We start from the raw sequence: 12620 nt of genomic DNA, 5'->3' as shown, positions 1-12620 counted from the left end.
GTCGTACCTGCAGTGACAATGAATCCCTGGTTCCTGACGGAGGACGCAAAGGTGATGTTGGTTTCGCCCACCTTGATATGACGTGGTGGACAAACGAGTGAAGATGGATTTATTCTTCTCGATCATAGCTATGCTTCTGCTTCTGTGACACTCATGTGCGAAGCCCTTTACATCTTTATTTTGGTTTGCATGCCACATGCAGAACGTAAATTTACCATTTTATAACATTCGATTTTTCTGTCCTGATGCCGGGTCGCTTTAATTAATAGTTTATATGTATATTTGATTTCATAGCATCTGATTTTACACTAACCTAATTTCGCTTTTCTCCTTTAATAATAATTTGATATTGTCTGTACGACTGTCTTGTTAAGTAATGTTTGCGCACGCAAGTGAGGTGTTTAAGCGAGGAGTGAGGACGTGCGAAATTCGCCGATTGGGGTCAAAAGGGTGAATGTCGGGTGTGGAGCGTGACCTTTCACAACGGGATATATCGGCAATATCTTCTTCATGTAGTTTTGTTATAATCATCATCATCATTCATTAAAAACAACGCATTATTTATATAGCGCATATCGAATCTAGGACGCTGCCATCTTCCACCATCATCATGTTAAACGGAAGCCACCAAATATTTGAAAGCATAGTGTCAGCTTCACTCTCGGACTAATCTTTCGCTATGGAAACATAACGGCCAGGTGTAAAATATTACAAACATCTTTGAGCTAAAAACTGCCAAGTTAAGTTTAAAAAAAATTTTGGTCCAAAGAGTGTCTGTCTAGGGAGTGGAGAAGTTGTGCCGACTGGCGGCCGTTAAACTGCAGCACAGTACAGGATGACTAATCAGGTCATAGACTGAAGATGATGTAGTCGTGGGTACAAAACCCTAAAAGGTCTTAAAGGTCTAGAAGGCTGACATTCTTTTCCTAGTGACTAGAAAAAGCTCAGTGCAAGAGATATTGTAATCGAAGTAAAACTAGTCACGTCACTTTTGGAGACACATCCGCCTAATTAAAGTAACCCTACATTATAGTTCCAGCACTCTTTAGCTTAAACCTGGACAACTGAGACCTATCCATGTAGAACTACTCGGAAATCCGCTCCCCCATTCTCCTCTAGTATGTCTATGTTATGGCGTGTGTCCTGACACCAAATATTTTAACCGACGTTTCTTGACGAGGGGATATGTAGGAGTGCATGGTGTTTTTCGCTCTACCCGATCACCAGAGACCATCGGTATGCCACTACTATCTCTCTAATTCTTTCTCTTTGTTTCTCTTAAGTCTCTCACTCTGTTGTGTTAGGGTGGGAAGCTACTTAGAAGCAGTGAGAGAAAGATCTTTTCGCATGGCATATCTAACTTAGGCTACCCATTCAAAACAATATCTGTAACAGTAGTAACCGTAGGAGCCAGCACATCGAACATTTGTTGCCATTTTATTTCATCACCCTCCAAAAAGTTCTCCCTGTCGAACATTAACAATCTTTAAATGTCGCTGGGTGGGAGAGCAATAAAAAGTGTAAAATTAATAAAGCGTAAAGTTTATAAATGTAGCTGTGTGGGCATCTGTGCGTATATGTCAGTGCACGTTTGCCCACAATTTTTTAAGGATTTTTTATTTTCTTTCTGCCTTTCTTATTGAAGATGCATTCGTCTTATCTCCCTTATTTCTCTTTCTCATCCATCTGTCTTTCGAGGGTTTTTTAATCTTAAACCTGTCTCACGCGTTCTTTTTTTTTTTTTTTTTTACTCTTGCAGAACTTCCTCTCATGTCCGACATTATTGTGACTTCAAATCAACTTCTAATAATCAACAGCTTTAAGACATTTCAGCGGAGACAAAACTAACGCACGTCACAGCTCTGGCCTGTGCTTGAGTGGGTCCAGCTGTGGCCGATCACACGTCATCAGGGGCAGCAGGTCTAGCAGAAGGCGCTCAACACGCTCGTATACCAGCACGGACAGCACGTTCCTGTACATCTCAACCGAGCTGGTGACCTCAGTAGCGCTGATCATAGGAATAATGTCCTTAGTCACGTCATTCAAGGAATGCTGGGAATGAATTGAGGGTCTATGCCCATTCACCTTCGACAACTTTTTGGTCCTAACGATCGACCGCTTTTGAGTCGGGCGTCGATGCGCATCTTCTTTCTGATTTGGCACGTCCAGTTTCTCCCCTTTACTGGTGTGATGAACTGCCGTCAGCATCTTGACTCCATTGTCGGTACTACCATTGCTCGAGGTGACTCGGCTGAAGTACTCCGTCCGCAGGCCCAGACGCATGTCGTGCCTCAGCCGCTGTGCGATGCCAGCCACGTCGTCTGCAGCCTGGCACAGCATCGTCCGGCAAACCATGTGCTTGAAATTATGCACATTCGGTTGATCTCGGTGAAAGCTCATGTCACTCACCGCCTCGTTCAACTCCATAAACATATGATCCTTTTCCTCCAACGTTTCGTCAAGACCCTCCACCATATTGTGAAGATCCTTGACGGTGATGTTTCTTGGCTCCAGTGGGTCTTGGTCGGCACGATTTCCCTCTAGCAGCTCATCTACCTCGGTCTTCCTTGGTCCGTCGTGTGTCCTGGACGGCCTTTTAACATCGATCACATCATACTTGAGTTCGCCGTTCTGTGACAGCTTGTCTCTTCTGGCTTGTCCCACGTTCATATTCCAGCCTACATTGGTTGATTGTACAGAGATCTTTTTTGATGAAAGGACTACCGGTATTTTTCCTTTCTCATTGGATTCTTCTGTTTTCTGAGGAGTTGTTGGCTGCCTCTCTAGTATGAAATTTTCTTTGTCGACCTCAGTCGTGGGGCGCCTGAACTCCCGTACCTTCCTGTAGACTTTCATAATGGTGAACATTGCGTGGCCATGGTAGGAGAGGCCGGGGTTGGCCTTTTCGAACAGCTCCACGTCGTCCACCACGAACATGTCCTCGGTCACAGGGATGGTTTTGTGATCGCCATATGGCAGGTTCCTCATTAGCTGATCAGCAATGTTGGCAGCGATTCGATTGGTGACAAGAAAGTCCAGCTGTTCCTCCAGCTCCCTTCTTCGACATTTGTTGTCGTCAGAGACCAGGGCTCTTGCCCACAGACTGATGGGGATGTTACTGCTTCCGTCAGGCCCCAACGCTGGCTTTGTCTTCAGGTGCCAGACTTCCCGCCAGAAACCGGGGTAGTCAGCGTGGAACTGCACCTTCAATGTCACCTGCAAGAAGACAGTTTACACATTGTACTTTACTGAGCACTTTAGATGCCACCAGGATCCTTTTGATAGCAATATTCCGTGTGCCATTTGTTTTTAATTACATGACTTCTTCAGTGATAATGAAATCGTTATGCTCGACTTTTTCACGATACCCTGGGTTCAGTTAAATTTTCGACCTCATACTGCTGCAAATATATGAACCGCTTTTAGATGATCTTAGCGAAGACACGTCATCGCAGTCATGGTGATGAGTAGTAGTAGTTACACTGTCTTGTGAGTCTTCAATTTATACCACAGATACCGTTTTCCCTCATTAAAATTTTTTTAGTCCTTTATATGGCATAATAAAAGTAATCTTATTATTTATGCAACTTTTATATCACGTGACTACAATACCTATGCAAGTATACTCTGGCGTATTTGGTAATATCTGATCTAGAAATAACAAAATTTAAAATAAATATGACTTTAAACGACAGGAATTTAGTTTCACAAAATTTGACCGGTTTTGAAATGTAAAATGTGAAATAGATCAAAACATCTTAACAAAAATAACATAAACAGTAACAATAAAATCTTTGTCGATTTGTTTAGTTTTTAAACGGTTAGTTAATGTAGCTTGACTTTCAAGACAAGAGAAAATCACACGACATTCGCAAGACATTATGTCGAACTAGTTGCTATTCCAGTACCCAACAGGTTATCTGTCTCAGCGCAAATATTTTTCTGTTTTTTGTCCTTAGTATATGCGACCAACCCAAACACTAACAGGACATGCCGACCACAGCGCTCACACGCCCTCAGTCTTTCTGTAGGTATCATATCACGTGATCATATGCAAGTGTTAAAGGTGGCACTTACCTGGTCCAGCGGCAAGAGAATACGGTCCGAGGAATCGAAAATGAAGTGCTCGTTAAAGTAGTGCCCCTTGTTGAAGTGGTTCGAGTGAACATCTTTGCACCAGACACACTGGATGACGGTGCTGCCCATGTTGGCCAGCCGGATTTCGTTGTACGCCCGCTCTCCCGCCCGGCAAACAAAGCCAACCTCCACGAGGTCCTAGAGCAGTATGCACACAGTGAATGTGAATGACCACAGACTCTCTCTCTCTCTCTCTGTGTTTCTGCGGGTTTGTTTGTTTGTTTGTTTGTTTGTTTGTTTGTTTGTTTGTTTGTTTGTTTGTTTGTTGTGTGAGAGAGAAAGAGTAAGAGACAGAAAAGAAGAGATATTACAGAGACCGGTATTCTAGATTTTTCACATAACCTAACCCAATTACACAGCTCTAGCTTCAGCATTTTATGGTCTATCTGTTGTTTATTGATTACTTTCAATAGTTTTTATTATAATCTATTGACTAGTCCTCTTACACATCCTTCTCTGCCGATTTATACTACTATCCATCCTTACTGGTTGCTCCTTTATTCCTTTTTGCGTCTTCTAGGTTTGTCTCCGTGGTTGTTTCTTCTTCCGTCTTTCGTATGTTGTCCATATGACCTTTCTTAAGCGCTGAGAAATTACGCTTTTTCTTGAGAGTGATCATGCACTATATAATCACACGGTTACTGCTACCACCACCACCACCATTGACGAAAATCCATTTTCGGAACACGTACGATCACATGTTTCAACAAAAGATTTAAGGTTTTTGATAGTTTAGGTTTTCCTCTCGCCATCTTCCGAAAGCCTGTCACTAAAAAGGAAATCTCTATACTGCTTTTTTTGCAACTACTGACTTAAATCGGAAAAATGTAACCTGCTACTTACAAAGACAGATAACAGAACATTATCCTCTACCCTCACCCTGTTCATTTCCCTGTCGTCTAGCTAATACATCATCATTAAGCCACAAGCGCCCTTATTACCTGTATGCACTGCTCACCCCAGTAGTACATCTTGCCCTCCACCATCAGGCAGGCTGTGCTGTGGACGGGGTCTGATATCGCCCCATGGGGAGACGGTATCTTTTCCGATGTTTCTCTGCGGTCGTCGTCAGGTAAGCATTGGGCGACTAACGATGGGCAGCGAAGCTGCGCTGCTGCACCTTTGACGACAATATTTTTGAGAGGCTTTCGTGCTCTTTCCTGATCCTGCAGCGCACAATTCAACACTGCAGCCGATTAGTCTGATAGGTGCCGCCTTTATGAAAACAAGTATCTAAAGCTGAGCGTGTGTGTGTGTGTTTTCAACACGTGGAAGTTCGAAGGTAGGTAAAAGTCTGGTTGTACCTGAGCTTTTGAATGTTAACCCGTTACACCTGTTTGGCGATAACCAGTGATTAGCGACCTCTACTTAGTCCCGCGTCCTTATTTGCCCCCTTTTCTCACCTGATACCTCTTCTCGTTCCTTAAGCTGGAGGGCAGCATGTCATCGAGACGAGGCCTTGCGATAGTCATTGATGGCTTGTAGAACTTTTTCTCCGTCCACGTGGGACTTGTGTCGATGGCAAACTCGGCGGGCCCGACCCTTTGTGGCATCCAGAAGAAGGCGTCTGAATGATAGAACCTCTCCTGGTGTTTGACCTTGGGAAAGTCATGTTCTGGTCCGTGCGACCTGCCCTGGTGATCTTGTGGTGGCGGTAGAATGAGCGGTGTGCTGAACAGCAGCTCGGTTGTAGGTCGGCGAATCTTCTTGGATATCCAAGTCGTTTTCCTGGTTACGGATTTTAGCCTGTCCTCCCAGGCGTGGAGGGCGAGCTCCTGCTTTGCCAGCTCCCTGCGAAGTGTGGCATGTTGGCACCACGGCTTCTGCACCCTGTCCAGCTTAAGTGTCTCTACTTTGCTCCTCGTGAATTGACTTAAGGGTTCGTAGAGTGTCAATGATTGCTTCTTCTCATCCAGGGCGAGTTGCAGTCCCAAGGTGAATGGTCTGACCACCGGTGGCTTGTGAGCAAAGGGACGTTTCACCAGCACGGGTATAACAGGGTCCGAGACGTGCCGCGTTCGTATCTTCTTGCTGGCCAGTCTCTCGTTATATCTGAGGTTAAAAGGATCAGGAGGAGGTTCGACCGGGATGTCCTCTGTGCTTTCTTCGGACTGCTCCAAGAAGGACAAGGCGCTTATCCTTCTGGGTAAGATTTTTGAGAGCAGCTTACTTTCTACTACTAGTTTAACATTCTTTTTTAAAGCGCTTTCCTTCTTCATTTCCTTCTGCAAAAGTGAGATTTTCTTCGTGAGAGTTTTCTATAGATTAAATTCTGTATTTTTCTAACATCTAAGCTAACGGTCTTCATGCAGACAGGCAAAGGACGAAAGAGTGTAAAGGTTACCGCTCCCCACCCCACGTGACAATCAGAATGACGTAAAATTTACTTGTCGTCATCAACATAATATGTATTGCGTCAGAGACGTCAGCCCATAATCGTCAACATGTGATATTGATGATCACTGATGACAACGAGACTGAGACAGAGATGGCTGTTAGATGGGGTGTAAGAGGTCACTAAGGTCAGGTAGTCATGTTTTCAAGACAGCAGGTCGTGCATTGAAAAGTAGCCTGTAAAACTGCATTCCTTCATGCTCACATAGCACTTATTCATCCAGTCTATGCCAGTTTAGGACCTACAACCGCCTGTTGGGCCGCACAAACAGCCTGCATCTGCCCACGGCCGTTGCACCGGTTGGGCTAAACTTGATCACCTGTGCACCCTTTAGCTCTTGCTAACCAAGTCGACGATATGGCAAGCCCAAAGTGCGTCTTTGCTTCCTTTCAGTTTATCTCGAAAAGTGAACTTAGGACCATCATACTACAGCTAAAACCCTCAACTTTGCCGCTGGACCCAGTTTCCACCCCACTACTGGTAGACTGTCTTGACATCCTGTTCCCTGCCCTCACAGAAACAGTAAATGATAGCTTGTCCTCTGGCATTTTCCCACATACGTTCTGTAGCGGACCGGTGGGCCGGCGTTTGTTGTTAGTTTTTGGCGGGACCATTCTGTGGCATCGTGAAAGAGAATACAAGGCAGTGATTGGCTAGGGTTGGTTAAAGCTCTAAATCGCTCCGACCGTGCAGGAGCATCGCGGAAAGTTTAGCCTTGTGATAAGTTTTCAAGAACAGAGCTGAGACGAGACGGCGAATTTGTCACAACTACAGTGAGCGGCTCAGGGTTCAGATCTCGTCTCGGGACACTCTCTGTATGTGACACCTGTCCGCAAGGCTGGGTATCGGGGGTTTTCTCTGAGTACTGTGGTTTCCATCCCCCTCCCTCTCCAGCATAGTGCCAAATTGCCGCAAGGTGGAAGCACTAAATAAACCAACCAAGACACAGAGAGAACAGACGTCGGGGGATAAGAGAAGTCGAGAAGAGACAGCCCTGAATTTTAACGCCTCTGACGAAGCAACGTACTACTTCCTACTCTAATCCAATCTCACTCCATATCTGATCAGTTTTATGCTGACGACACAACTGTATACCAGCCGTTCTCCCTCCGACACACACACTGCTATCCAGAGAATCAAAGATTGTATTTCTGAAATTAAACAATGGATGAGTTAAAACTAAATGAAAAAAGACAGAAGCTTTTATTTTTTCAAGAGAGCCTGAGTTTATCCTTCACTTTGTCTTTGTGCGGGTAAGCGATGCTGACCTTTCCATTTGTTGTTTCGACACGTGACTTAGGTTACATAATGTCTGCTGACATGTCTCTTGATGAACAAGTTTTTCACAAAACGTGTGTGCAGCTTAAGTAGAAAAAAAAGAACAGCCTACTATTAAGATAGAGGAGTGGGAAGCACATTGTCGTACTGTGTTCAGTTGCCAGTCACATGCTGTGAGTGAACAGACGACACAGCGCATGGAGACAAATAGAAATCCTTGACCTTGACAGACCGATCTCTGAACACGAAGTCACCGAGGTTCTACGCAAACTGAAAGGTGGTAAAGCAGCAGGACTGGATGAAGTGCTGGCCGAATAACTAAAATATGCTTGGGGCTGTATGTAGTTCCTTTCTTGACCGAGTATTTTAACAAACTATTTGACCAGCAATACTTTCCGGTCACTCAGCAATCGTCCCTATCCACAAACAAGAAGACATCAGCATCCCGACCAAGTACTGACCAGTGTCGTTACTCAGTGTCATAAGTAAGCCTTTCACCTCCATACTCAATAAGAGACTGAGTGGGAAAAAAATTATGCGAAGAGCAGGCTGGCTTCAGACCAAGTTACTGAACAATAGATCACGTGTACACTGTAGTATCAATCATCCAAAGGTGTTATAAAGAGAACTATACGTGATACTTCGTTTTAAAGAGCGTTTTAAAAACATTTACGTGTTGTAAATGTTAAGAATTATAGGTTTTGTTTTCTTGAAGTAAAACCAAATCAAAGATTGTAACTGTATGGGGCAGAGAATTCACAAATCGGGAAATAGGTCAAAAGTTAGAAATTAAGAAAACAAATATTTACACAATATATACAAAGATAAAGTACGAAACAAGCATATACTTTATTAGACTACACATTAGAATTTAAATATTACTTACTGGGGGTTTTTTCTCATTTTCTGTTGTTTGAGTACAAATCCATGTCGAACTGAGTAACCGGCAACGAACATCAACATGGCGCTAGGTCGACCAAAACTTCGCCTATACTTTCAAGCATAACAAAATACTTGATTGGTTGACTTTTTCAGCTGTTAGAGGGAAGTAATCCACAGGGGAACAATTCCTAAAGTTTTCAGTGTTTCCTCCTTTATGTATTCATTTATTTACAGTTACAAGTTTAGAATCTACTGTGGTTACAGCGGTGCATCCACCACGGATGGATGAAAGGCGTAATGGAAAAGGCCGCTGTCCTCAGCGGGCTAATGATACGCAGTAATTGGATTGCTCTCTCTCTCTCTTCAAGACAAGTTTAAGGTTAGACACCGGTCGAAAAAAAATTTTTTTTGTTTCACGGGATAGCGCGGATTTTTTTGTATCAGCTATTTAGCCCTTGAATGGAGTTTCAAAAAATGGTTTTACTGCACTCGTCGCGCTATCGGTTGCCATGGAAACAATCCAAAATGGCGCCAAAACAAACAATTTTAAAAGCTAACTCCTTCTTCAATTTTGTGAGTAGACTCAAAATTCTTTTTGAAATAGTTACCTAAAAGACAGATCTACATTTCTATGATAAATAATTTGCGAATTCCTCTTAGTTTTTTTTTTATAATTTTTTTTGTAAAAAAGTGTGTTAAATTTTAAGAAATTTTGATGGAAAACGGTATAACTAACAAACTACTAAGTAATTTTTAAAAATCTATCATAGAAATGTTTTTATATGTATGAAGAAAAGCTCAACCAAATTGCAGATCTATATCTCTTGTCAAAAAGAAGGAGTTAGCTTTTGAAGTAAACAGTCTCTAACCAAAACAAGGAACTGAGAAATCGCGGACAGAAAAACTGAAAGCTTAGTAACTTCTAAACTACTCAATATTTTTTTAAAAGCTCTCATAGAAATGTTTAAATATGAATAAAGAAAACTTCAACCCAATTTTAGGTCTGTATCACATGCCAATATAAAGTTATAAGCTTTTGAACTAAACAAGGTTACTAAAACAAGAAACTGAAAAGGCGAAGGAAAACAAAGTGAAAGCTTAGTAACTACTAAACCACTAAATATTTTTTAAAAAGCTCTCACTGAAATGTTTACATATGTATGAAGAAAACTTCATTCAAATTTTAGGCCTGTATCACATGTCAATATAAAGTTATAGGGATTTAAGTAAACAAACTGTAACAAAAACAATGAACGGAAAAAGCGCGAGCAGAAATATCAAGCTTAGTAACTTTGTTTTATCTAAGCCTTTCATGTAATTTACCTGCTGAATGAAAAATATAACCATCTTTCAATGTGTTACTACATATAACTTTAACATTACTAATAAAATTAATTATTTTATTCACTTTTAGAAAAGTCAACATGGTTGTGTTGTGTACCCAACTGCTGACCAGGCTTCAGAGAAGTACACAGTAATAACAACAATGGTGTTTGCAAACATTGAGCAACACAGTTATAGGTTTAGTTAGTTATATAGAAGTTCAGTGTCCACTAGCTTCATGGTTTTTGCCATCTTTGGTCTTTTGCTATCTAACATTTAGTGATGATGTCGCATATTGCTTCCAATTTTTGCGAGCATCTACTGAAGTAGCAGCATTAGTAGGAAACACTCTGATCTTTCTTAGCCTTCAGTTGCAGGGTGATGGGATGAACATCAATTAAAGAAATTATTTCAAAAGCTTATAGGGGAGTATAACCAATTCTTGCAGCCCTATGCTCCACTGGGGGCAAATAGGAATAAGAATAACCTATTCATGAAATCTAGAGATACATCACTGAGTGCACCAGAATTTAAGCAGCTGCTCATGTTGTGTTCCTCTGTATGCTAGGATTATTTTATGAATTACCTCTGTAGTCACATGGATTAAAGATTTTGATTTTTGTGGCTAGGGGGTATCTTATTTTCTGTCAAAGATTTCTGGGAAAAGCACTATAGCTGTCTGGCCTTTTAGGGGGCTGACAATAATGTGCTCTCTAGACACTGAATGGCTTCAAACTTGACTAGATAGCAGTTTTCATTGTTTGTTAGGAATGCTACACATAATTGTCTTCACATTCTGTTTGTTACATTTGGTTGGAGTAAGACCATCCAATCCCCACCCAACCTTTGTTTTCTGTGCAAATGATGTAAGCTCTGTTTCCCTACATTCCTGACAAAGTACATAAATAACTAGCATTGCAAGTTGACTCAAATGTGTAAATGTTCGCATCTAGTCGCTGATTACTACGAGATTTGCAGCAGAAATTAAAACTTCGCTTTATTTTCAGCTCGCTTACCACATGACTGATGGTGTTTTCGACAGCCGAATTCGGTTCACTAAGTTACTTTTTTTAGCTGCTACGACGGTCTAAGAATGTCCACGTGGTTTTTATTTTTTTGCACGTGGTATTGTGAGAAGAAATGAGCGTCTGACAGTCACAATAAACATTTAATATTAACGTTAATGTCTTAGAAAAGAAATATCCCAGAACAAGCTTTGACTTGCTGTCGCCATTGTTTATACATCCGGAGGCCATGACAGTTGCCTTGTGGGATACCCGAGCACAGCCGAGCGTGTTCGTGTGGCCCTATGACCCCGTCTAGGTCGGCATTAGTGCATTCTGATTGGCTATATGCAAAGTATGTTACGCATGCGTCCATATAAGGAAGTTTCCGACCTTTGTGTCGTCTAGAAAAAGAGCTTGTATCATAGCTTGGGGCCTTCTAAGGGTTTTGACTCAGCTTTGTTTGAAAATTCATGTCATGACCTTTCGACCGATATACGATGTGACACAGTTGCCCACGTGGCGAGGTGTGTTGCTATGTCTCAAACATTCTCTATTCTCGCTAATTCTGCGCTCGGGAAAAGTAAATAGGATAGAAGTAGATGTTTTCATTGACAAAATAGACATATTTCTAGATTATTCTATGAAAAACCACTTGGTGAGTGAATAGAACAAAAGATAAACTTTGACAGTATGAAGTAATCTGAAAATGGCCAAAATGAAAAATTTTTGACAATTTTTCGACCGGTGTCTGGCCTTAAAATACATGTACTCCGATAGTGTTCTGTAGAACAGCATTCGTTAGAAATCAGCAGCCCGTAACATTCTAACACAGGGACAAAGATAACAAATAACACGGCTGACATTTCTGATGGAGTCGTTAGAGAGCACCGGAGGCGGCTGCCTTCAAAGGAAAGGCTGCTAGTAAAGTTTTATTGTGAGCTAATTCAAACAGCTTCACTTAATAAATTTGGTAAGTGAACGCCATTATGTACTCAATTCATGTCCATTCCATTATTGCAAGTTTTTTTTTACCCCGCCTGCCACATAGAATTTTGAGACCGGTCCATAAACAGAAGACTTTGCTCACCCCAACTACTCGGCTATCCGCTCTCCCCTCTCCGCTCTCCCCTCTCTCCTGTTGTGCGTCTATATTATGGCGCGTGCCCTGGATGCCATTTGAAGAAGGCGGCGCGACTGGCAGCTTCTACAATATTTATCTGTGTGCATTTCTGTGGTGTATGAGTCTCATTTTGTTCTGGCTATTGTTATTTTATGTGTTAATGATTGTTGCTAGTTTTATATTCTGTCCACCTCTGACTGAGCGGTTGAATGTGAATCAGCCAGAAGGCCATGTGACAGTCCTGACCAGGGAAGAGGCTTGTTTAACGCCACACAGTCAGTTCAGCAACAAACTTGTATTACTGGACTGCTGGCAGACGATTTTTTTCCAGTTAACTCCAAAAACGAGGCAATAGGCTATAAAGCTTCCGGTTTAGTCACATTCTTTGTTTAGGCTCGCCGAGACTAAGAGCGGAAAACTTCACAAGAGGCTAAGCGTTGGTCTTGGCAGACAGACATCAATCCACCAATACACGTCC

At 42.1% G+C, this 12620-nt stretch overlaps 1 protein-coding gene across 1 annotated transcript; it reads right to left on the bottom strand.

The window, feature by feature from the left end:
- Nucleotides 1–1731: 1731 nt before the first annotated feature.
- LOC112564255 lies at nucleotides 1732–6482 on the bottom strand. The gene is made up of 4 exons (XM_025238948.1): nucleotides 5541–6482; nucleotides 5079–5303; nucleotides 4078–4275; nucleotides 1732–3216 (listed from the first exon to the last, which is right to left on the bottom strand). Exons 1-4 carry the CDS (start codon nucleotides 6354–6356, stop codon nucleotides 1855–1857), a joined length of 2601 nt encoding a protein of 866 aa, XP_025094733.1. The 5' UTR covers nucleotides 6357–6482; the 3' UTR covers nucleotides 1732–1854.
- Between the last annotated feature and the right edge of the window lie 6138 nt (nucleotides 6483–12620).

The sequence above is a fragment of the Pomacea canaliculata genome, linkage group LG5, assembly GCF_003073045.1.
Source record: "Pomacea canaliculata isolate SZHN2017 linkage group LG5, ASM307304v1, whole genome shotgun sequence".
Classification (NCBI taxonomy): domain Eukaryota; kingdom Metazoa; phylum Mollusca; class Gastropoda; order Architaenioglossa; family Ampullariidae; genus Pomacea; species Pomacea canaliculata.
Note: the sequence above shows the minus strand (reverse complement) of the source record. Positions and strands in the feature narration are given on the sequence as shown.

What these genes read in the sequence shown, in the direction of transcription:
- LOC112564255 (XM_025238948.1), bottom strand. Translation starts at nt 6,356, where the DNA reads ATGAAGAAGGAAAGCGCTTTAAAAAAGAATGTTAAACTAGTAGTAGAA. An exon ending in GGGGTGAGCAGTGCATACAG is followed by an intron (nt 4,276 to 5,078) that starts GTAATAAGGGCG and finishes ATACTGCTCTAG; the next exon opens with GACCTCGTGGAGGTTGGCTT. An exon ending in TTCTCTTGCCGCTGGACCAG is followed by an intron (nt 3,217 to 4,077) that starts GTAAGTGCCACC and finishes GTCTTCTTGCAG; the next exon opens with GTGACATTGAAGGTGCAGTT.